This window comes from Parasteatoda tepidariorum, chromosome 12, assembly GCF_982258835.1.
Source record: "Parasteatoda tepidariorum strain Cologne lab strain chromosome 12, Ptep-v5.0, whole genome shotgun sequence".
Classification (NCBI taxonomy): Eukaryota; Metazoa; Arthropoda; class Arachnida; order Araneae; family Theridiidae; genus Parasteatoda; species Parasteatoda tepidariorum.
The window spans coordinates 48,673,178-48,700,411 of NC_141766.1; the positions used below are offsets into that span (position 1 = coordinate 48,673,178).

General features: G+C 30.9%; 1 protein-coding gene across 1 annotated transcript in view; it reads right to left on the bottom strand.

The window, feature by feature from the left end:
- gogo (thrombospondin-1 like protein golden goal) overlaps positions 1-26,063 on the bottom strand; it is a 52,966-nt gene extending 26,903 nt beyond the window's left edge. Inside the window, exons 1-8 of the mRNA XM_087155938.1 lie at positions 25,925-26,063; positions 14,420-14,508; positions 12,671-12,725; positions 9,761-10,011; positions 6,684-6,986; positions 5,004-5,373; positions 2,942-3,109; positions 485-862 (exon numbers count right to left, since the gene is read on the bottom strand). Of these exons, the coding sequence (XP_087012064.1) occupies positions 485-862; positions 2,942-3,109; positions 5,004-5,373; positions 6,684-6,986; positions 9,761-10,011; positions 12,671-12,713 (1,513 nt within the window). The 5' untranslated portion in view covers positions 12,714-12,725; positions 14,420-14,508; positions 25,925-26,063. The remainder of the gene's footprint in view (positions 1-484; positions 863-2,941; positions 3,110-5,003; positions 5,374-6,683; positions 6,987-9,760; positions 10,012-12,670; positions 12,726-14,419; positions 14,509-25,924) is intronic.
- Positions 26,064-27,234: the final 1,171 nt, after the last annotated feature.

Below are 27,234 nucleotides of genomic sequence, written 5' to 3' on the forward strand. Positions count from 1 at the left end.
TCAAAGAAAGTGTGTTTTTGTGTCTGATTTCGTAACTTAAAATATTTGCATATTTGAGGTCACCCCCTCGTACCATAAAAGGTGAGTCCTAGAACGTAAATATTTATTTATTTTTATTTATTTATTTTTTGGGGCGCATTTTACATTTATAAACTCATACTCCAATAATATTTAAAATATTCTAAAAATATATTTGATTGGATAACTGACAAGACATGGACTACTTCTTGCAGTGTAATACAGTTACTTACGTGAATTTCTAGCCGAATTGTGTGAGTTATGTAATATTAATTAATATATTTTTGGTTACCGCCTCGAACCATTAAGAGTGAGTACTAGAACGTAAATATCCAATCATTGGGTCAAAAGGGCAGTTTTCCTTATTTATTTCATTTATTTATTTATTTATATATTTATTTATTACGCACATTATACATTTATAAACTCATAATTCAGTAATATTTCAAACATTCTAAAAATATACCTGATTGCATAACTGAGAAGACAAGGACTACTTCTTGCAGTGTAGTAGAGTTACTGACGTGAATTTCAAGTCGAATTGTGCGCGTTATAGAATGGATTGAATTACTCGCAGTAACATCTTCCATCAATGCAAGAACTGGACCAAGTGGTGATTTTCCATCCCTAATAATCAGCCAGTAATTATCAGTTGGAAATGCAACACTCAATATGTTAACAACTACATGCCCTGATGGCCAAGCGTGCATAATATATGATACTTCCGAATCGCATCTTTGAATTACAGCTTTCAGGACAATCTTGTCAGTTGCATTTTTTTCACAGCCGCAAGGGCAATCGTCCAACAGCTGCGGTTGCTCTGTCGTCGTTACCGTTACTTCTTCTAGAAAAAGAAAAGCAACCTAATATGTTTTTGTCATTCTTGTAATAGAACATTACAATATTTTAGATATAACTAAGATAGATATAATAATATTACTTCAGATATAGATATAAGATTCAGATGTAGATATAAGACTTTAGATATACACTCTATAACAAAAAAATCGACGCACCAAGAAGGAGTTGTCCGATTGAAACGAAAATTGGTGGATAGGAAGACAATGTACAGAATAGTGAATGATTAAAATTTCAGAACAATTCAGAACCCGGCGTGGCATAGACCGATAAAGCTTCCGGGCTTGCAGATAGTTCATAGCAACACGTGCCGTACGTGGTCTGGCATTGTCCAGCTGAAAAACCAGCCCAGGGCGCTGCAAAAGGAACGGTAGCAAAACAGGTCTTACGTCGACGTACCGCTGTGCAGTAAGTGCACCTCTAATGACGACCAAAGGGGTCCGGCTGTCAAAGGAAATAGCACCCCAGACCATAATGCCTTGCTAAGAGCCGGTGTGGCGTGCAATAGGGAAGGCAGGATCCCCCCTCTGCCCTGTGCGTCTCCAAAAACGTCTTCGATGATCGTCAGGACACAATTGGAAGCGGGATTCGTCACTAAAGACTATATGTCCCCCGTCGGCATCATTCCAACCATATCTGTTCAAAACATTCATGCATACGAAATTTCAAAGCAATCGGATGATTGCTTCTTGGTGCGTCGATTTTTTTGTTATAGAGTGTAGATAAAACAATATTTAAAAGAAGATATAACTTCGAGTTTCTTAAATTCTACAGAACTTAAATATAAACTACAATCTTCAGAATCTGCAATCTATACCAAACCTTATAACTACGAAATAAATAAAAATTAACAGGTGAACATGGCTGCTCATATTATTAAGAATCGATTATAATTACACATTAAAAAATTTTTTGTTTTGAAGCCATTAAATTTTATTCCATTACCAGTGTTAAAAACCCGACTATTTGTAAAAAATAATTTTTTTTCTTACAGCTCAGGGGAATATTGGAAAATGTTTTTCGTGGTTGACACCATTCGTTTTTTTTCTTCTTTTTTTTTCCTATCCTATTTTATGCCTTTCTTCCCCCTTTTCTTAAACATGAATTCAAATAATATCCCTCTATAATGGTAGAAACTCATTTAATGTAAAGGTAATTATCTGATGTGAATTTTTTCTAAGCCGGGATTTCCTCTTAATAATAATTTTACTTTTGAAGTATTTCGCCATATTTTTGTACACAATTTCAGGTACGTTTAAACAATGATACACCTTACCCCAATACTTCTAACCATCAATCCATGTCCCAATCACGGGAAGAAATAATTTTTAATTATTATTGCTTATTTTTAATAACTTTACATCATAATGGTGGAAAATTTTTTGAATTCTACTGTGTACTGCTTTTCAATGCTCTGTCGCCAAGGAAAATAAAAAAGCCATAGTTTAAGTGTCTTACACTTGAAGCAATGCGATGATTTTAAACTATATTTATTATCCTACCGTGAAGAATTATCTGGGTTTTAGAACAGACAAATAACTTAAATATTTTAAAAGTTATTAAACTTCTTTAAAAATCGCCAATTTGGCGACATTTTCTCCCCTAGATGAAAATCATCAAAATCCCTGCCTTATTCTCAGTTTTCGCAAATTTTTATGATCCCACCATTGGAGTAAGATTTTAAATATTAAAAAAATTATACAATAAAAGCTTTTCATTTTCACAAAACTGCGCCATTTTCAAAATAAGCGTAGACAGCGCTGGCTTTAGATACTCTAAACTTGACCTAATAGTCATAAGTAACAGTTGTAAACTTACAGCAGTTATGAAAATAGCATATTATTCATAAAAAAGCATAATTTCATATTAATAATTAAATAATTAGATAACAAAATGCAAAATTTAAAACAAATTTGTAGAATAACCTCTAAGTTACAAATTACTAAAAAGTTGGTTTTGAACCATTTTAGCATTACACTGTGACTGTGCTAAATGGTAACGGCTGTTTGTTGACATGCAAAATGGCCCAGAAAACTGTACTAGATATCAAATATTGAACACAAACCTGGACACAGTTTTTGTTTGCATGTTTGAGACTGCACAGGTTTTCCAACACAATTTGAGTTATTATTAGATGAGATACAAAGACGAAATCTTGTTTGCATTCCAACTCCGCAAGACGTTGAGCATTCACTCCAAGTACTCCACGGATTCCAGTTTGCTTGAAATCCTACTGGAATATATAATAATAGTTTTAATTATAATCTATAGAACATAGAAAATGTTGTATTAAAAAATATTTTCCTCATTTTTAACTCACTAATATTTGAATACATAATCTTGAATAGTGATAAGCCATCACTGATGATAGTACAGAAGGATAGTATAATGATGATATTACTATCAACAGTGACAGCGTACTATCATCGCTAATAATAGAATAGAATAGCCATAATTTTAGTAGAGGTATTTTAAAACCCAGTATTGCCGGGATACCCTTATCGGTAAGGTGTTGGGTCCCGCTGTGGACTGATCGTTAAGACACGGTTCCCAGCAGATCACCGAAGTCAAGCATGACTGGCTGCGGTCAGTGTGCGGGTGGGTGACCACTTGGATCAGTCTGCGTAGGGACCGAGGGTGTGCGGTATTGGTCCTCGTTAAACTGTTCTACCGTAAAGTGCTCGACTTCGCGTGCAGGTCGTCGGGTTACCGAAGCGGGGGTGCCATCCCCACTGCAGAGGATCAAAATTGTGATGGCATGTCTTCGGATCATCCTCCGGGATGCTTCCCAGACCGTTGCCAATAGCCCATTGTGCAGCTCTAGTGCGACGTAAATTAACAACAACAACAACAAGGTGTTGGACCCATATCCGAGAAGTTGTGAGTTCGATTCCAGCCGGTCGAAGACTCTCCGTGTAGACTGTTGCACATAGTATCTATATGTCACAAAGTTCTCCAAGTTCCCATAACAAATCAATATCTACTGGGGTACTGAATCGGAGATTGATCGTTCTCTTTTTCAGGTCAAAATTACGATCTGTGGATGAATGAATGGATGTATGAATGGGTTCGTCATGTAAAACAGGCTATGACGTCTGAACGTGGCTGAAAACATATTATAGGCCATATATGGCGCAAATGAAAACAAGAAACGCCACCCCCCCCCTGCCTAGAAAGCTGCTGGACCAAATTGATACTGGATGGTATTTAGACCAAGGGATTTTGATTTTAAGAACAAAAAACAGTTTGATTTTTGCTACCAAGAGTTAAACCGGCGTTGTAGGGCTGTTTTGGGGGTAAAATAGACATAACAATTACTAACGTATTACGTACATTTTAATATTGGCGTAATATTTACCTTCACTATTATAGTTAGATTTGACGAAAAACATTAGAACACATTAGTTGTTTATAAATCTATACAAGATTTATAAACAACCCGATATATAGCCGGGATAGCCTGGTCGGTAGGGCGCTGGGCCCATATTCAAGAGGTCGTGGGTTCGATCCTCGCCGGCCGAAGACTCCCCGTGTAGTAAATGGTGACTGATGCACGTTAAATCTGTCGAGTCTCAAAGTCCTCCATGTTCCCACAACAAATCAAAACCTCTGGGGGTACTGATCCAGGAGTTTCCTTGTCTTCTGGATTGGTTCAAAATTACAAGGCTACGGAGTTGAACGTAAGTAGTCGTATACCCATGAAATTGGGTCGGCTGTTCAACGACGGTTATAAAATAAAATAAAATAAAACAACCCGATATTATTAAATACATAAAAATAAATTGAATGAATTGGACGGCCTACGTGATTCGAATGAGTGATGACAATACAATAAAAAAGATGCAACTATTTAAACCCGCTGGAACAAGAAAGCGGGATGGTCACGGTCGAGATGAGCTGACTCGGTGAAGTCTGATTTTCTTGCAATTAATGAAAAGAATCGGAGATAAAAGATAAATCGGAAGTCATTATGGCGAAATCTTCAGAGGAAGGCATTGGCCCACATTGGGCTGTCTGGCCAACTATGAAGATGATGAGTTATACAAAAATAATGTAGTGTTTGCTATCACTGGCTAAGTGCTAAATAAACATTAATACATCATAATGAAACACAGAGCATTACTTACTACTTTCAACCAATGTTGGGATACAATGGGTTTTCAGATCAAAAACTGCACCATTCCGAGCTATGCTGACAAAGTTAAAACAATACTCTTGATATCCATCTTCAAAAATATCACAAGATAACTTGGTGGCGTGTTTACCGTTGATTATTCTGCTTTCTCTGATATATTTTAGAGGGCCTTTTACTGATTTACCATAAACACGTATTCTGTCTTGATCCAAAATACATCTCGGGTAATGATAGATTACAGATAGACTTCCATCGCAAGGTTGTATAGACCTTTTAGCAACACTCACGGAATAGCGATGACTCCATATCACTAAAATTATATCACTCGAAGCGATTTTGGAAGCGTCTTTCCTCACGTGGACCTAGAAAAAAAATTTATAATTTAACTTTGTCAGAGCAATTACAAATCAATACAAATTATTCATGGACCATTATTACTCCAACAGACAATGTAATACTAGGTATGCAGACCATGTCCAATTTTGCCAAAAAATTAAATATTGCGGGAAAAAAAATCTTCAAACTAAAATTTGCAGAATTATGGTTAATTCTGAAAACCTGTTTAAGATCTAGGGTTGTTCTTTAACCCGGAAAAAGAGAAAAAAACTACTTTTTATTTTCGTGGAGGCTCAGGGGAGAGAAGATTTGCCTCCCAATGAAGGGAGTTGGGTTCGAATCGATAAGCAACGACCTCAGTGCTGATGTAAAGTATCATCAGTGGTAGACGGATCATGGGTTAGAGTCCCCTTGCTGCCAATCTAACCCTGTGAGGTTTTCATGGTTTTCTTCTCCTCGTAACGTAAACGCGGGTCAGTTTTATCAAACAGTCCCCCGCGATGACTAATTTCTCCCTATGCTTGACCCAAGAATTACCTTTTCTTTCGGATTGGGTTCAAAATTACAAAACTACGGAGCCAAACATTTTTTTCTTAATAATGGCAGGCACTGAACTTTCGTTCTTCGCCTTAGAAGATGCCGGAGGAGTTGCTCATTTATCGTTACCCGGTGGGCACCTGTAAACCAAAGTCACTAAGGTGAGCAACACTACTCACTCCACGCTGCCACAGATACCTGTTTATAAGGTGGGCCACATTCACACAACAGAAGACAACATACAGAGAAACAATGCTCTCAGCGGGATTCGAAACCGCATTCAGGCAAGCTGACCACCAGACCACCCAGCAGACGGGAGTTGAACATAGATAACTAAAAATTGGGTCGGCAGTTTAACGACAGGACACCCGGTGGCTGAGTGGTAGCGCTTTGCTCTCCCGTGCCACAGGTCCTGGGTTCAATCCTCGGGCTTTTGATTCAGCCTATCATCCCTACAGTGGGTCGATAAATGAGTACGAAGCATGCTTGGCACCTAAACACTGGGGGTTTCGCGTTCGGCTGACCAACTGACCGGAACATCTGCTCCTGCACCCCAGAGCCCAAGGTCAAGAAAACTGAGATGGGCACAGTAGGCCTTGGCCCTCTATAGGCTTTCGTGCCACTGAGTTTAGTTCAGTTTAGTTCAACGACAGTTATGAAAATAAAGTAAAATTAAACAATCACCTTCAAAGGAGGGAGCAGAATTCTTTTTTTATTTCTTTTTTTTTTGGCGGACATTTTTTGAGCCTATTTCTTGTTGCCCAGAAAAAGAAGTCAACAAATTTTTTTTTTTACTTACTGTATAATTTCCTGCTCTGTCAAAAAATTCACACCCCAATGTAACATCGAAAGAAGAGTTCCACATCCAGTCTGTTAGTTGTTTGCTTGTAAGAATGGTGGGTTTAAGCCAAGCATCAACCACAGAGCCTTCGTAAAGTAAATCAACAAATATTTGGTAGTCTACACGAGGTCTGCATTTAAGATGATCGGTATAAAGTTGAACAATAACATTAGAACTGTAAGTTTCTACCATCAAAGGCACATGAATAGCCACTTCAGGCCATAATGCATTAACATAATTTGATTCTGTAAGTAATTCACCCTGAAAAGAAATCAGTACTCAGTAATCAGCATTCAGTAATCAATATTCAGCAATCAATATGTAATTTCGTGCATAATTGTTTATAAGTTATAATCCATTGAAATGCCATCAACAAAAAGTTGTTTCCATATTTCAAAATCCTGATATGAAAAAAATAATAGCAAATATTTGTTTGTTCAGTGCTCAAAAAACGAAAAAAAAACCGGACCATTCTGAATGACTTTTGATCTAATGATTGAATCTTCACGTTCTATGACTCATTCTTGAGAGGGGGATCTCAAATATGCTAATTAATTAATGCAGATAATATTTTAAGTTACGAAATCAGACACAAAAACGTGCTTTCTCTGAGTAAACATAAATTTCTTTCAAAGGATTCGGATTTCTGGTCCCGATTTGGATTCGGATTCTAGTCGTAATCTGAAAAATATGGTACCATTAGTCTGGCCAGGAGAGCGATCCTAAGTTTGAACCCCCAAATGTTATTTTTATTTTTTGCGTATTTCGCTATATCTCGTGAAATTTTTAAGCGAATTGAAAAATTTTTGGCGCACAATTATAAAATTTGTTTATCATATAAAATATTTCAATGCAAAAAATATATTTTAGTAAATATTTATTTTTATTAGTTTATTAAATAATAGTCGATGGAAAATTGAACCGCAAGGTACACAATTTTTTACATTATTTTAAAGTATGTTATTTTGCATGGCAAAATGCAAATTTTGAGTGAAATTGGTTAAATAGTTCCTGAGAAATCAAATTTTAAGTATACGCCTTTTTGAAATACTCAGGGAGCGATTCAACCGATATCGCTTAAATATTTTTGCCCTTTGTATTGTTTCTCTAACTGTAAAGAGTCAATATGTCAGTATTGATTGCGACTGGTAGTTTTTAGCGTCAAATAAACCGCAACATTCTATTTATTTCTAAATCTTTTTTTATTAATTTAAAAGCCTCGTTTAACATCCAGCTAGCACTGTACCATCACCTCTTAATATAGAAAGCTTCCACACGGCATTTTATAAGTAGTCTGAGCAGATTATTTAAAAAGGGAACCAGTTGTGCGCATGAACCCAAATTCTATTTTATGAGTAATTAACACTAAACATACCAACACTTAATACATAGCTATTTCTACCATAGCCGGTCAAATGACTGGACTTTAGGATTCTTGATTGAATGCATGAAATATGGATGTTAGGAAGAAAATAAACAAAAAAGAAACTTTATTATAATTAAACAAAATTGTTTATTGCCAATTTCTTTGTATTACAAACACAAAGAATAAGAATTTTTAATTCATTGCTCAACGCATTTTTTACATGTAGAGGGTTATACCATTGTACATTATCCGCAAACACATTTCTTCGAATTATTATTATTGCTATAATTCCTATAATTATTCTTATAAATATAATAATTTATAAGAATTATAATTCTTATAATTATTCTTATAAATATAATAATTTATAAGAATTATAATTCTTATAATTAATATTACTTATTCTAAGAACTTGTGCTGTCTTGATTGTTTCAAAATTTTTCTGGGTAAAAACTAACAGTTAGTTAGAAATTAATCAAAATAAAATATAAGCTACTAAACATTTAGTTTTTCTCACTTTTTCTTACATAAAAATGGCAATCTAAAACTTTAGGTACTTTCTTGAAATTTTAATTCGCAGTTATTCTGATTGAACTAACTACGCAAGAGTCTTTGCAAAAATGTGCAACTATAAATAATCGAATGCAATACGTTGAACACGCATTACATCATAATTTCTGATCCGATAACCTAAAAAAGCAATAAATTGTTCACCCGGTCAAATGACCAGTTGTGGTAGAAATAGGTATACGACATGTATTATTCGAAGCAAACAAAATATTAAAAAAAGTAATAATAGAATATTAACTGTGTATAATTGTTAGAAAAAGTTACGAAGTCAAATGCGCAAAAACAATAAGATGATAAACGCGTTTTCGATGCAAAAGTCCTTAAAAGGTCATTTGACCGGTTATGGTACGCTTAGTGTTAAGAGAAATTTATCACATATATTTGATAATTGAATCTGTAGTGGTTGATAAGTAAATAAGGCAAACCAATCATATTCATAAATTTAAAAAAATTGATATATATTTGCTACCACTTTCTTATTTTTGCTAGATTTTCTATTAAACGGTTCTTTCATAAGTTTATGACTATTTTACTGGTTTACCTTCATAGTGGACTGATCCATCACCTCCTACATCAAAAAGCCTCCACACGGTCTTTTATAAGTAGTCCACGCACACTGTTTAAAAAGTGAACCAGTTATGCGCATGAACCCAAAATCTTTTATAAAAGTAATTGAGAGAAATTCATCATATATATTTGAGAATTGAATCTGTAGTGGTTGACAAGTGAATAAGGCAAACCAATAATATTCATAAATAAAACAAACTTTTAGTCATATATTTGCTACCACTTTCTTATTTTAACTAGATTTTGTATTAAGTGACTCGTTCAGAAAATGTATATCATTCTCAGTGGTCTGATCGGACTACCTATAAAAAACCGTGTGGAGGCTTTCAGTTATAAGAGGCGTTGACTGATCGGACTACCTATAAAAAAACTGTGTGGAGGCTTTCTGTTATGGAGGCGTTGGTTTTACTGGGTTCGACCACGACGCACTACTACATTTCCCTCGGCCCTAGGCCAAGTCTTATAGCTAAGGAACCATTAAAGTATTAAATGTATCTATAATTAAATGGTTAGAGAGATAATAAAATAGTACCTGAGCAGCATTTAGAAGTTTGAAAACATATTGACCAGCAGCCTGAAACGTTCCGCAAGGAAAAATAATTTTCCCCTTTATCATATTTGTCGGAAGAATTTTTGTTGCAATGGATTTTTCTCCATCAGTATCATTCTGAAACAACTGGATTCGAAGACTGAGATTAGAGATGGAAATTCCAAAGGAAACTTCAATATCTCCAGAAAAAAGAATGTGCGTTTCAGCAGTTGAAAGCCAGTACCTGCCATTTACTGTAAGCAAAAGAAAAATAATTTTATTACTCGAATAACTCTCAGTCTTGAAAACAGAGAGATTTTCATGGTTTACCTCTTCATTCAACTCAACTGCAGGTTAAAAATTCCTTCACACTAGTAGGTTTGTTATAATGGATAACATTTAAGCTCATTCGTATTTAGTTTACGTAAAAATTACTCAAGGCTACGAGGATGAACTTCAATCGACATTTTTATAGGGTTTTTCGATTCATAACCGATTAGAACTGGTTTAGTTTTTCCAGCACTTAAAAACTACTTTCCGTAATTATAATAATTAATTTTATGCTTTTTTAAATTGTATATGTACAATGCGCCAAAAAAAAACGGACCACCCTGAATAACCTTTGATCTAATGATCGGATTTTCGCATTGTAGAATTCAATCTTAATGGTTTGAAGTGGTGATCTCAATTATGCTAATTAATAATTCAATACGATATACTGAAAAAACAAAATCAGACACAAAGACGTACTTTCTCTGAATAAACAAACCTTTTTTTTAGTTGATTCTGATTTCTGACTCCCAAAATATAGGAGGAACCTCAATCAGGGAAATATGGTCCCCATAAATTTAGTAAATATTTACTATATTTCATTATTTAATTTAATAACAGTAATAAAATTTTCAATTGTAAGGTATATAAATTTTTACACAACTTCAAAGTATCTAATTTTACATGGCAAAATAGAAATTTCGAGTGAAATTAATCGAATAGTTTCTAAAAAATCAAATTTTAAATACATGACTATTTTAAAAGATTTCTCAGGAACAATACAGCCGATTTCGCTCTAATTTTGTACATGTAAAATTAGATACTTTAAAATTATGCAAAAATTGTATACCTTACAATTCAAAATTTTTTCGACTGTTACTAAGTATATATATATATATATATATATAAAGGGAATGGAATGATAACACATAGCCAATCACAGAAGACTTCTGGTTAGTAACACACAAAACAGCCAATCAAAATTGAGAACGCATGTGTGTGAAAAGGTATTAATTTTTAATAATGCTGTCAAAAAATACAAAATACAAACTGACCTCAAATAAAACTCAGAGGACTTCGAATCAAGTAATTAAGAAAACTCTACTATTACGTTTATAAAAAGGAAGATTTATTAATTCAACAACAAAATTATAACATCGCCATTCCAAAAAAAAAAAAAAAAAAAAAAAAAAAAAAAAAAAAACAAGAATCTCACACTTGTTACGTAAAGCTATAAAAAGATAAAAAGACTGAACGATTATTTATGCAAACGATTATATATGATTATTAAGAACTAAACTGTATGAAAACGATTGTTTATGACGTCATTAGATAAAAGTGTCATAAACGCAATATAATCCAGTGTTTATTAATAATTTTGAGTGGCAATGTAAAAACATAGTTGTTCTAAAGTTTTATAATAAAGCGGATAAAGAACTTAGTTATTTATTTTAGTATTCCAATATATTTTAATAGCTCTGATAAATCGGGCAGAGTTATAGGAAGCACGAATCAACACTCTCTCAAAAAACTATTTACATTCCAAATTATCAACAATACGCGACGGCGGAATGCGCGGCAACGAAACGTTGAAGAGTCAAGACGTTTTAATGAAAACGAATACCTTGGTGAGTCTTTATCAGACATTATACCCCCTTTTTCCGTTGCAACATTTAGTGATGAATGTATAAACTGTGATGCTCCTTAGTTTCCAGCAGAGCATGGCAGAATGAAATTTAATTGGCAAAGTTGAGCTCGCCAATCTGGAATATCCAGAAGTATTAAAAGATCTTTTACTTGCAGCCATTCTAATGCAATTAACTTTAAACAGAATTTTCGATCGTACAACTCTGCATTTGCGATGGCAGCTTTTTGTCCATCTCATGAAATTTCTTTTAAAGGGATCAGTTGTCTTTTAAAGGTGATGTTACCGCGACAATAAGCTTGATCCCTCCTAATAATCAAAATCACAAATTTGCTCAAATTTATCTAAGTTTATAATATTGTTTGTATTAAAATTGTGTTATATAAGTTTATAATGCTGATAATTAGCACCTCTGACATTTTACAATCCTATCAAATTCTCTCTATGTGATGTTGGTGCAGAAAAATAGCCAGCTAATTTCCAGGAAAACAACTTTAATTTTGTTCGCGAAGCCAACAACAATGTAAATGCGTTGCAATTATCGGGGGTTGGCGAGCGGCAGCGAGCAGGGGGCGGAGTCCTCTAGTATATATATAATATATATATATATATATATATATATATATATATATATATATATATATATATATATATATATATATATATATGCAGAAAACCACAAATCTGTTACATAATTTGGTCGCTTAAATAAAATAATTTTTTCATTATGAAATTTAAAAAAAATCTTTTAAAAATTTTATAAAAAAGGAAAGAAATGAAAAAAAATTTCATAAATGATGTTTATTGAAATCAATGAAAATTCTTCCAATTCAAACATTCTTTCGGCTTTTATTTACTGCTTGGAGAATTAAAAAAAATCCAATTTTCTTAATTCGTAAATATTGTTCTGATAAAAAAAAAAGAATTCTGATAGGCTGTGATAGCTGCAAAAATAAAAATTTTATCCGTTCATTAAGTCATAATGGATTGATAATTACCTTGATATGATGGTAGAACGGCGAGTAGTAGCCAAATCCACATCCCTTTTACCTCCTGTAAAATATTAACACAAGCCTTAAGACCAACAAAAAGTACATTATTTATTAAAAAGAAAAAATACCTTTTTCTTCAGGCCTATTCCTTTTTTTTTTAAATGTGTTATTGATCCAATCCAGAAAAAAGCTAAAAATTTAGCAGCAGCATAAATGCTGCTGCACTATCATAACCGATTCCCAAATGTTGCGTAAACGCAAAATTTCGTAGCTATGTAATAAAACCTTTTATGGACAAAAAGTGGAGAATTTGACTCAGATAAAACTGGTAATTCTTGTATAGACTACCACTTTAGTTTACAAAGAAAGAAAGTAAATGGGTATATATTCTCGCTTGGTTGGTAAACTGAGCTGGTGAATTTGTTCCAAAGAAAAACAAACACAAATGAAGTTTTCAATAAACAATTTTCTGAGAAATTAGATAAAAACTTCAACACTCATTTTTCCTAAAATGCTGTAAAGATTTTGAATAAAATTCAATTTTAATCTTTTTTTCCTGTGAAGAAACTAAACTTCACCAATCTTACAGACCAATAACCTAACTTCACCAATCCAATTGGTGATATCAATATCAGGGGAAGTTATCAAATGTCTTATCAGTGTAATCTTGTTGACAATTTATTCTATTTTATAATCAACATTAAGCAAGTAACCCATTTTTTGGGTTTAAGACTATCACAGCAATGCCAACTGCACCGGATTCGACAAAATATTTAAAAATAATGGTAGAGAACTGCAAACTAAAATTTTTTGTTGTTGTTGTTGTTCATTTACGTCATATTAGAGCTGCACAATGGGCTATTGGCGACGGTCTGGGAAGCATCCCGGAGGATGATCCGAAGACATGCCATCGCAATTTTGATCCTCTGCAGAGGGGATGGCACCCCCGCTTCGGTAGCCCGACGACCTGCACGCGAAGTCGAGCACTTTACGCTAGCACAGTTTAACGAGGACCAATACCGCACACCCTCGGTCCCTACGCAGACTGATCCAAGTGGTCACCTACCCGCACACTGATGCTTGACTTCGGTGATTTGCTAGGAACCGTGTCTTAGCGATCAGTCCACTGCGGGACAACTAAAATTTGCAGATTTCCAGTTAATTCTGCCAACAAATTGGAGGGTTCAACACAGCCTAAACGTATTTTTATTGAAATTATAAACATTTTCTGGCTTTTGCGCTCTATTTAGGCTTATAAACCTTTGTCAAATAGAAGGACGGTTATAGAAAAATAGAGAGAAGAACAGCACGAAGATATATCCAGGATAACAGCAGGATTCGAACCTGCCACCTCTACGGTTCACACTGCGTTTGGCGGCGATATCTCTCGGCCAGGGATGCCCCGCTACACTGTCTTCTTCTTTCTTTTGCTGTTTGAGCTGGGCCGCGCTGCATCATGTTTGTTACGATATTTGTGGTAAGGATTTTTGAGGTCAGCAGTCTATGTGGTGGCTGTTAATCCGCCGCATTGTAACAAAGTAGAATAGTATAGAAGCCTTTGAATTATTTAGAAGTTCTGGAGATTAAAAACCTTATAAATCGAATTTACTAAACCAAGAATCATACATTAAAGGATAACAACTCAAAAAGATGCCCTAAGCAAGATGGCTATCACTATTCAACTCCGTAGCATAGTAGTTTTAATTGTCAAATAAGGTAAAACATAAAAATGCAAGACCAAAACTGTCAGCTGACCTGTCAAAGGAAATTTCAAAGCTACATCCAACTCTCATGGGTAGATTCTTCAGAGTAAATCACCATTGCGATGTTTTGCATGGTTCCACCTGAAATTGTACAAATTATGGAGGACTGGTTAAGAAATGTTACCTTAGTAAAGTTTGGAAATTCATTGCAATATAATATATATATTTTTATATATATAATGCAGTGATCGGAAAAACTACATTACTTTTGTAATTTGCTACTACTACTTTTGTTTTAAATGTAGTGATTACAAACTACTTAGGAATTTAGTAATCGCTTCACTACTTTAACCCTTTCTAAGGCCACGGTAAGTATACTTACCATCAAATTTTTAAGTCCATGGTGAACTTTTTTTTAACTTTTAATTTATATTTCCATTTGCTAATATTTTCATCTTTCTTGAAGTGCGTTTGAATGAAATTGGTAACCATTTGTTAGTTTAGGAAAACGTATAAAAGTTATAAACTACATAATTCCTTTTGAAGTTTGTAGCATTTATGAAATTTATTTTATAAGTAACAAAAAATAATAGCCAATAAGTTCCTAATAGGTCGTGGTAAATATACTTACCACCAAAAAAAAATAATGGCATTAAAATTTAGATTAATTTTTAATAAGCTAAATGAGTATTTTTCTTATATCAATTACTTGTCTTATATCACTTTCAATTCTAAAAATACTTTAATTTACCTCTACTAGAAATAAATGGCCCATTAAAGGATTAAGGACACAAACTTTTCTGGAGAACTTAATTTACACCTTTGTTCAAAATGGAATGAATAAGAAATTGGCTTACATTAAATATAAGAAAATAATAAAAAAAATATTTATTCATGTTTACATGAATAAACGGAGCCAGTTTGCCAGCCAAATGAGCCAGTTTGCCAGCCAAATGAGCCAGTTTGTAATTCCAAAGCAATTTTTTCGAATTTATTTATTTTACCTAAAACTTTTTATGCCTTTCTCGACAGCGAATGTTTAATTTAAGAAATGGGGAATTAGCAAATACTTGAAACTTTTTAATTGTCTAATGCTCTTTTATTTCCTCTAAGAAGTTAAATACATCGAGAATACGTCCCCTTCCTTTGAAATAACATCAGTGTTTCCCTAGTGTATTCATTCGCATGTGAAAGTGTGACCAAAGGGATTAATTATCTATTTTTCGTAATGGCTAGTTTGAATATTAGTTGAAAGCAATTCTAAATATGTCATTACTAGAGCCCGGATTTTAATGACCTAAAAAATCTCAATTAATGCCCTTAAAAAATGCCCTTAAAAAGTGCGAAAAATGCCCTTTAAAATGCGAAAATTGCGCTAAAAATGCCTTATGGCGTGAATTAAATAAAAATATTAAACTAAAACAATGTTTTACTCTTTAAAATTATTATGAGTCATTTCAAAAAATATAAAGCAATGCAATACTGGTTCTACGTTCATTAAACTTTGAAAAATATGTTTTACATCCTAAAATAACAAAAAAAGGGAAAATATATTGACTCCAAAACATTTTCATTTTGTATTGAAACTTTAATGAATATAACAACTTCCATCTCATAATATTACTAAATATCAGAATTACATTGGATTATAAAATTTTTTTTGTTGATATTTTGAAATGTAAACGAGCGTCTCTTGTCTAAAAGTAAATTTTTATACCTGGAGAAGCTTCTTTCAACGTCTACTGATGTTATTGGTGCGTACTTGATAAAGACGGTCTCACACTGACAATTCTTCTTCAATTTGAAAAGATGTTGCTTCACCTGCTAATATCCTAGAGATTTTTTTCATATTTTGGAAGCCAGTGTAACAATAAAAAATGATAAAAAAATAATAAAAATTGGATAAAATTAACAAAAAATTTTAAAAAATGCTTTAAAATGCAAAATACGCCAAACAATTTAAAGAAAAATGAACTATAAATCTTAAAAAATGCTCTAAAGGACAAAAAATGTCCAAAAATGCAAATGTCATCAAAATCCGGGCCTTAGTCATTACCGTTACCGCAGGGTCATTTTTATTGCATTCATTGATGAACAGACAAAGATTTATACCCATGAAATTCGAAAAATTAGTAGCGCTAGAACCGCGTTGCTTTACTAAACTAAAATTTACGTTAAAAATAGTTGTCAGAAATCGCTGCGAGCTACAGTTTTTTTTTTCCGTATCGCATTACTTACTACACACAACTGTAGTGGCTGCAGTAGTTTCACTACTTGTAGTATTATGAACTACTTCCGACCACTGAAATGTTGCTACAAAGGAAAATACCCCTTACAATAATCGCCTGTTCACCAAAATGTAATGGAATAAGGAAAGAAAAAATACTTTTAAGGAGGATGATCATTTTTAAAAAAATTTGTTTGAAAGTACGAAGTATTATTTGTGGTTTCCGTTCTTTTTATTCAGAGTTTTCTTTGGAATAAAAAATACAAATACAAATACAACCATTAATTTCACGATATTCAAATCGGACTTCTCTCATTAGTTACTAAATTCAATTCACTGAAAAAATTATGTGGAATTTTTTTTAAATTTTTTTCCGGGCATGCGTGGTATGAAATAATTATTTAAATGCACATATCTAACACAATTTTTAAAGAATTTTTTTAAAATTTTAAAATAATAATTATCTTTTAAATTACAAATTGCTTCGAAAATCGTGTTTAATTTTATAGAATATTTGTCAAGTTAAAGCAAAAAAAAATGAGAGAAAAAACATTTAGTTTTATTGAAAATGTCTGTAGCACTATAAATATTTAAGCTATGACTACGAAATTTTGTGCAAGTCATAAGGTGCGTCGGTTAATAACCTAAGTCACCGACACAATTTACAAGTTTATTGCTATATTTTCTGTCATAAGGTGTTCAAAAGCGCTTTTTTTCGTAAATGTTTGTTAGTCCCTCAAATCTTTGAAAGCTTTCAACTTTATTGATATGCATAAGAAATCGCATGTCCTAGTAATAAAATAATCCTTTAAGTATTCCTTGAGAAATTTAAAAAATTGTCAATATACATAATATACACTACCGGTCAAAAGTTTGCGAAAATTTTGAAATCTACGAAAAAATGGTCTAAATTCAAATGTTTATAGAACTGCGAAAAATCAGTCAAATTGCATGCAAATTTGATATGTTCTAAAGTGAATCCTCTACATTTAGTTACATATGATCAAATTGCAATACTTTATTTTTTGCGATCTGAATCCAGCTTTTCATCATGGGTTGTTTCTATGGTGAAAAAAGTTGCTAAGTTTGAACACTTGCCAAACATGCAAAAAAAAAAAATTGTACTTTCTGTTAATGGAAAATAGTTATTTGAACCGTTCTGTGTAAGCCCTCAAAATTTCAAATCGTTTCGATTTGTTTTGACAAAGTTATAGAATTTTGAAAAACATGTGTACTTTTCTCAATTTTTGAGCATCCCACATATGCAGTCTTTTAGTCTATACTTCTTCTACCAAAGAGCTTTTTAATTTTAATGTTTTCGATATTTTCAAGTAATTAATATTGATTATAAAACAAATACTCTTATTCATTATTGTAACTATTATTGTTTATATTTATTGTTTATATTTATTGCTTATATGTATTAGTTTTGTTGTGATATTTTTACTTTACATTAAATTAAAATAAAAAGTTATAACAATAATTACATAAATAATTCTAAAAAAACAATATCAATAGTATAAAAAATTTGCATTTTTACTAAACTATTTTATTTACAACAGGTCAAATATTTAACATATTCTTATTCGTATTTTGTAATTAAATAAATTAACATTAAAATCTTAGATTCCTCGAACCATCCACCTTTTGCTTTTATTATAACCTTACATATGCGTGGCATTCGATCGAACAAACCATTAATCACTTCAAGTGATATAGAGTTCCATTCCTGTTGTAAAATGTCCCATAACTGATTTCGATTCGAAATATCAGTGTATCGTTTGCAAGAACAAACAAATTTTCAATGAAATGTGACATTTATGAGATATTGTTTTAATTATATTCATAATAAATTCTTTGTAATTGCAATAATGAATAAGAATATTTGTTTTATAATCAATATTAATTAGTTGAAAATATAGAAAACATTAAAATTAAAAAGTTCTTTGGTAGAAGATGTATAGACCAAAAGACTGCATATGTGGAATGCTCAAAAATCGAGAAAAGTACACATGTTTTTCAAAAATCTATAACTTCGTCAAAACAAATCGAAACGATTTGAAATTTCGAGGGCTTACACAGAACGGTTCAAATAACTGTTTTCCATTAACAGAAAGTACAAAAAAAATTTTTTGCAAGTTTGGCAGGTGTTCAAACTTAACACCTTTTTTCACCATAGAAACAACCCATGATGAAAAGCTGGATTCAGTTCGCAAAAAATAAAGTATTGCAATTTGATCATATGTAACTAAATGTAGAGGATTCACTTTAGAACATATCAAATATGCATGCAATTTGACTGATTTTTCGCAGTTCTATAAACATTTGAATTTAGACCATTTTTTCGTAGATTTCAAAATTTTCGCAAACTTTTGACCGGTAGTGTATATATATATATATATATTTACTATAATGGAGAGACGCTTTCAGTTTTTGACACAAGGATCTGTCCAGACATTTTGTGAAAGGTCCGTTTTGTAAAATTGTGTAAAAAATTACTCGTAATTTGTGAATATGAAATAAACGTTAAGTCACATTCGTACAACCAGGGTCATGCTTTTGTGAATTTGTGCAATAGTGTCTCGTTATTGCAAAAAAAATTTCAATGAGTTTTTAAATTGTAAAGACATACAAAATTATGCTCAACACTGTAAAATTATAGTAAAAAAAAATGAATTTTAAAAAATGAAAAGTAATTGCTGCTACTAAATTAGAGATGCAACATGCAAATATTTGGCATTTAGCCTATACTGCTGAACGCAAAATATTCATTTCGGACGAATATGTCTCTCCCCCCCCCCTTCCTGGGAAGGGTTTATTCGATTAACAAAACAATAATGAAGCTAAACAAATTAGTGAAGGGTCTGATTAAAAGATAAATTATTTTGTGAAGGGTGCCTTTTTAAGTTAAAATATTTTGTGAAGGGTCCGCTAACGGACCTAAATTTCTTCTAAACAGACCCCTGTATTATATATATATGTATATATATATATATATATATATATATATATATATATATATATATATATATATATATATATATATATATATATATATATATATATATATATATATATATATATATATATATATATATATATATATATATATATACCGGTATATTAATACTTTTACAAATTCCCTATGATATTTTTTATTTCTACGGTGGAAAGCATATTTTAACATAAAATTAAAAATTATGTTTTGCAGTCATAATATTTTATTCATCATGTTTAGCAATTTTCATTTTTGTCAACAGCAAAAAAAGTACCTTCTATTTTCATAGTACCTGAAAATTTTGTTCTATTTTTTTTAATGATTCTCGAGTAGTAATTTTTTAACTCGATAAGTTCAAAAACATTAAACAGCTTATAACTAACTAGACATTTTTTTTGTTTTGGAAAATCAGTTCACCCCATGAGTAAATACATAAAAGCCCACTTAATGCATATAGTTTCATAATACATTATTTTTTAGATTTTTTTTTCTATTACAGTTGGGAAATTCTGATCTCCTTCACTATAGTGATTTCTTGAAACATAAGCTGTTATTAATCCATCTCTAAATATGAAAATCTACTATTTAAAATATATTCTTAGTGAAGACTAAACTAACATTTTGTAAGTATGTGCAAAGAATAAGTATTATATTTTGAATTGGATTAACTAAGGTTGCTAAGACAACGCTACAAAGTAAGTGTAAGATTTTCAGAATGATTGCGTTATTGATCGGTTTTCATAGTAATATTCATTACCTAGAAAAAAGTAACTTCACCACTCTCATTAACTTTGATGGAATTTTTGTTTCTTTTTTAAACAAATATGACTGATAAGTATTTTGTTTTTATAACTTCATTCATATTATTTGCGGGCTCTCAACAACGCCCCAAGATTGGAATCTTCTGAAAAGGTCACAAAATTTCTCGGAAAAAATAACTCACATCGACTCACTTTTTGTAATAGAGCGCTTTTCTGAAATAAAAGGCAACACATTTTTTTTAAAGTTGCAGCAAAAACGGCGTAGAATGAAAAAAAAATTTAAAAAATGTCCATATTTCCATAAATATTAAAGTTAGACTTACGAAATTTTATGTAAATATTGTATATAATAACCTAAAAAACAATAATAAATACAAATTTATTGCTATATTTTCTGACAAGGGTTGCTCAAAATTTTTATTTATTAATTCATTTTCGTTTTTAAATTAGTTCTTGTCCCTAAAACCTTTGAATACTTTAAACTTTATTGACATGTATGAGAAATTGCATGTCCTAAAACCCCTCTAAAGTTATAAAATAATCTAAGTATTTCTTCAGAAATTAAAAGAAAAAAATTAAAAACTAAAAATGTCTCTTCAATTATAGTATAGTAGTGTGTATATATTTATAAAAGTCTAATCAGACCTGTACTGACTTACTTATCAGGAACTTGGACAGCGAGACAAAAAGATGAAAATACGGTAACTTTGATAGAGTTTTTTTTTAAAAAAAGCAAATAAATTTATAGGTTTTATGTTTTTCGAATTTTATTTATATTAATCACGGGTTCTCAACAACGATCCAAGATTGAAATCTTCTGAGAGAGTCTCCAAAACATCTCGGAAAAAATATCTTATACTGAACTGAACTGTATCAAATATCTGGGCATCTGAGGCCTCTTGCGGTCCTTTTACCATTCATCTTTAACTTAAACTTCGTTGTGTTTCGATGAGGTGGTGGAATGCAAATGAGGTAAAGGAGTATTTATGTGGTTCATAGAGTTCTGACTTCGTAGTTATATGCAGATAAGGTCATAATGTAAAAACATAAGGTATAACTTGAGCTAAGCTGATATGATGAAAATGAGGTTATATATGCTATTGATGTCGAGAATATGAGGCATCACTGCAATAGTATATATGCCGCTATTGGTCTGATGTTCTTGTCTTCAGCTAAATTTTCATGTAGGAATATTTCTTTGAAATTTGCTACAAAGCAAGAGGTTGCTTTTTCATAGAATTTGATATTTATTTTAGCTATATGTTCGTCTATTGCATTTATTTTGAGGTCGTGGTGTATTGTGTCGTTTCTTACGAACCACCTGGCTAATATGTTTAGCTGAGTTTGTGTTATATTTGTCAAGACTGGTGAGGCATATATAAGGATGAGGCGGATCATGAAAAAATAGAGAAATCCTTTGAGTTTTAGAGCTATGTTTGATTGATAGAGTAGTAACTGCATGTTGCTTGTGCTTTACTGTTTATGCTTCTGATGCGATCGTTCTAGTTGCGTGAATTTTGCTATTAACCCTTTCGCATCGACTGTCACAAATACGTGCCAGCATAAAACCGTATCAATCAGGGTAAAAAGATAAAACTGGTAACCTAAGTAGTTCTTTAGCAATTTATTTGTGGGCGGGGTTATAATTGTTTGATTTATTTAATTCACTATTACTTAGTTCAAAATAAAATTATTTAGTTATACTTTGAAGTAACATTTATTATATCTATGATTAGAACCGCGATGGCTCAGGGGATAGAGCGTTCGCTTTTCAATGAGGCAAACCGGGTTCGATCCCAGCGATGGCTGGTCGATACGAATTCCGCATCCGGTTTGCACCGACCACAGTGCTGAAGCGAAATATCTTCAGTGGTAGACGGATCATGGGTTAGAGTCCCCTTGCCGTCAGGCAAATCGTGGGAGGTTCTCGTGGTCTTCCTCTCCATGTAAAGCTAATGCAGGTTAGCTCCATCAAAAAAATCCTCCACGAAGGCAAATTTCCCCCAATACTCGATCCAGGAGTTCAAACTGTAAAAAATTATTGTAAGAAGTTGAACCATGGAACAGTTTGTAATTTAAGTTCGTTTGTAAATCTACTTTAAGTGGCTCACGACTTTTTATTTTTGACATGTGTATGTGTTGAAAAAAAATTTACTAACGGAAAAGTATGTGTATTTAAAGGTTGTCCTCAGATTGTAAATCTGATTTTAATTGTCAAAGTTAAAAATTAAGATGGGTAAGGTGTCCAAGCAGCATCACGATTTTTAAAAGCTTTGATCACTGCGTTTCAAAATACTTTAAGAACTTTGAAATATAAATTTTCTTTCGAAATTGTCAAATATTTCTGATGCTTTCTAGTTTCTGTGACTTGTTGTAGATAGCATTTGTAATTGACGTTTTTTTTCTTCTCTTTTTTATTCATTTTACATTCTTCAGTTTTTGTTTTTAACAATTAACAATTTAATATTTGTTTTTAACAAAAAAAATTTTAAAGAATCTTTATTTGTACTTAAATTTTATTTTGAAAGAACACAGACGAATACAGCGAATCGCTTCGAACGTTAAATAACATACAAATATTTTCCATATGACGAAGTGGTCGTCACCGTATATGGAATTTTACAAAAGTTTATCGTTTTAGTTTTTGTCACTTTCGGAGATTTTCAAAACTTTTTTTTTTCAGTATTTTTAGAATTTTCATGCTCTATATTTTGATTTTCGTCATTTTTTCAGAGCGTTGCAGTCAAATTCGAAAAATAAAAAAATAAGCAGTAAAGAACTACTTTTCACTGAAACATTGCGATTATTTGAAACTATTAAAATAAATCACCGAATGGAACAAAATGTATCTGACTTTCAGCTAATTTTGGAAAAGTGAAAATTACATGAAAATTTGACATTACGAAATGCATAACTTTAAAAAATCACGGAATTGTTCACGCAATAGAAATTTAGTACATTTCAATGCATATGTAGTCTCTAAATTGATGAATTATTTTCCGTTTAAAGCATTTTTTTTACTCATTAAGAATTAATAATTTTTATGAATTTTGATTTTCTAGTAAAAGAACCGTACATTTTTTCGAAAGGGAAAAAATAAATAAACAAACAAAGAAAGAAGGAAAAAAACATCATTTGCAGTGAGACATTTTTTTTCATTGAAAGTAACATAAGTATTGTTATTTTAAATAACTTTAAAATTCTGATCTTATCATGTGTTTTAAACAGTTTATATTTCTTGTTATAACAGTTTATATGTATTTAATCATTTAACAATCAATTAAATAACTAAATTTATTCCCCACAACGCTAAAAAATTATATGTATTTGTATCATTTTGGTGCATGTCGAAGCAGAAACATTAAAACAAACTAAAAAAGAATGTGATTGAATCGACAATTATTTGAATCACTTAAACAATACTTTCATTTCATTCGTTAAAATAATTCAACTTTGATTTAATTTTATTTAATAATTAAAAACAAACAATAAATATTCAAATTTATTTTTAACGCCCCGGCATCACTAATCAAGGCAGTTAAAAATAAAGCTTTTACTATTTATGTATATAATATTTAACTTAGAAACCATTTATTTGAACCATTCAACATTCATTTCATTTGACTCGTTCGATTAATTAAACTTTAATTTTATTTATTTTAAAAATTATGCGTTTACAAAAATATTTAAATATATTTTTAACCTTCTATCATCAGCGATCAAGGGAATTAAAAATGAAGCTTTAGATTTATCTATTATTATTTACCTATTACTATTTATGTATAGATATTTTTCAACTATTAAAAAAATTTATTTAATCTATTAACGAATTATTCCATTTGTTTCGTAGAAGCAATATAATTTTTTCTTTATTTAAAAATTATCTGTTCACAAAAAAATATTAAAATATCTTTTTAATGTTCCGCCATCAGCGATCAAGAGAGTTAAAAATAAAGCTTTTAATTTTTCTATTATTTTTTACCTATGACTATTTATATATATATAATATTCAACTTTTAAAACATTTATTTGATCCATTAGCAATTTCTTCCATTTGTTTCATTGAAATAACATGAATTTTTCTTTATTTAAAAATTATCCGCTAAAAATAAATATTCAAATATTTTTTTTTTTTTATTGTTCCGTCATCAGCGATCAAGTCAGTTAAAAATAAAGCTTTAGATTTATCTATTATTATGTATTTATTCATGTGTATCTATTATTCAACTTGTAAAACATTATTTGATCCATTAACGATTTCTTCCATTTGTTTAATTTATATAATATAAATTTTACGTTATTCAAAAATTATCCGCAAATAATAAACATTCAAATGTCTTTTTAATGTTCCATCATTAGCTATTAAGTCAGTTAAAAATCAATCTTGAGATTGATCTCTTACAATTTATGCAATGCAATATCCCATTTTAAAAGCATTTACTTGATCCACTAAATATAAGTGTCATTTGATTTTTTGAAATAGTGCAATTTTTATTTTATTTCATTTTTTGTTATCCGTAAACAATAAATATTCAAATGTTTTTTAACGCTCCTTTAAAAATGATCAAGTCATTTAAAAATCAAGCTTGAAATTTATCTATCATTATTTATGTGAATTATATCCAACTTTTAAAACAATTACTTGAACTATTAAACATATGTTTTATTTGATTCGTTAAAATAATTCAATTCAATTTCATTATTTTTTTTTATACATTCTTCACAAACAATAAACATTCAAAAGTTTTTTTAATGTTCCGTCATCAGCTATTAAGCCAGTTCAAAATCAAGCTTGAGATTGATCTCTTACAATTTATGCAATGTAATATCCCATTTTAAAAGCATTGACTTGATCCATTAAATATGAGTGTCATTTGATTTTTTAAAATAGTACAATTTTTATTTTACTTTATTTTTAGTTATCCGTAAACAATAAATATTCAAATATCTTTTTAATGTTCCGTCATCAGCAATCAAGTCAGTTTATCAAGCTTGAGATTAATCTCATCCAATTTATGCAATGTAATATCCAATTTCAAAAGCATTTACTTGATTCATTAAATATAAGTATCATTATATATATTTTTTAAATGGTACAATTTTTATTTCACTTTATTTTTAGTTATCCGTAAACAATAAATTTTCAAATATCTTTTTAATGTTCCGTCATCAACGATTAAGTCAGTTGAAAATCAAGCTTGAGAGTGATCTCTTCCAATTTATGCAATGTAATATCCAATTTTAAAAGCATTTACTTGATCCATTAAATATAAGTATCATTATATATATTTTTTAAATGGTACGATTTTTATTTCACTTTATTTTCAGTTATCCGTAAACAATAAATATTCAAATATCTTTTTAATGTTCCGTCATCAGCAATCAAGTCAGTTAAATATCAAGCTAGAGATTTATCTATGAATAATTCAAATAACAACAAAAAATTTCATAGCATCCTGGATCCTATTGGCTTTTCTAACATATAAATAAAATAAACACAATTCGTTCTATACACAATTCGTCGTAACAAACTTACTAGGAATTAAAAATCAAAATAACGGTTTTGCTTACCTTTCTTTTTCAGAAACGTGCATCGTCTGCTTTCACTACAAGGTATGAAAGAAGCTAGTCCAAACGATCGATGTTATGACTCACAGGTAGGCATCCAGCTGCTACTGTGACGTCACGTCACCACGAGGGCCCTTTCCTCACTAAAGTTCCCCCTTACTTCACTATAGGGATTCCGCAAATCATGCTGAACGTTTTGAAAACAACTTCGAGTGTTTCATCTGTGTGTTATCCAAAGTGTTTGTGTTCCAAACATTGAATGTTACAAGAGTCATTGATAATCATAGAAATCATTCATAAACTGATTCATAAGTTCATGGAATAATTTATGATGGAATAATGGTTAATCGAGTGTCACTTAAGGGTCCATCTGACACTTTTGATGGGCCCTTTGAAACATTTGAAAAACATTTCTATTTGAGTTATTTTGGTATCTAGAATATTTTGCAGAACTCAAAAGAATTGTTTTATTTTCTCAGTATTGATTCATTAATGCCTAGCCACAAAAAGTAGTTTATATATGAAAAACACCTACATAAAAAAGTGTTGGTACACATTTCAGGATTCGAAACCTCCTGTTAAAATTAAAATAGGGGTAAGAAATTTATGGCATTTTTTGTTTATTTTTGGGGGGAAATGAGATATTTTAACTACTACCTTATGCCAACAATTTAGGTCATGAATTTTATATTTAAAAACCATTAATTTTACATTTAATGAGATAATTTGTTAAGCCATTAATTTTATAATAACATAATTTCAAAATGATATAACATAAGAAATATATGCAATATTTTATATTTGTTATGATATGTTCTTAATTTTATATTTAGTTCTAAAAATAATTGCTGTGCTGTTTTTAAATTAAAGTGAAAGGCAAAAATTAAGTATTTAGTTAGCGTTAATTAAAACTAAAACTTTTGTTTAATAGTTTAAAGTAGATTGGCTACCACTTTCTAGTCTTTTTCTTTTTTTTTTTCTTTTACTTTTTAAGGAGATTTCAACCCTTGATATTTGTTTACACTAAATGAATATTTCTTACTGTTACTTACCACTTTATTTTTTAAAAAGGAGCTGAGTAGGCTCCAAATATAAATGCATATTTAAATTAAAAATTTATTGTAGTAAACAGAATCTTCTTTTATTTAAGCAAAATATACCTCAATAATGAAAAAATAAACTATCACTTTTTTTTTCTTTTTGAAAAGAAAATCAACCTTTAAAAAGGACACAAGGCGCAAATGGGTTAATTTTATTGAAAAAAAACTAGTTTTGGGTTAAGAAAAATTTATTTGAAATTATTTTAGCACAAA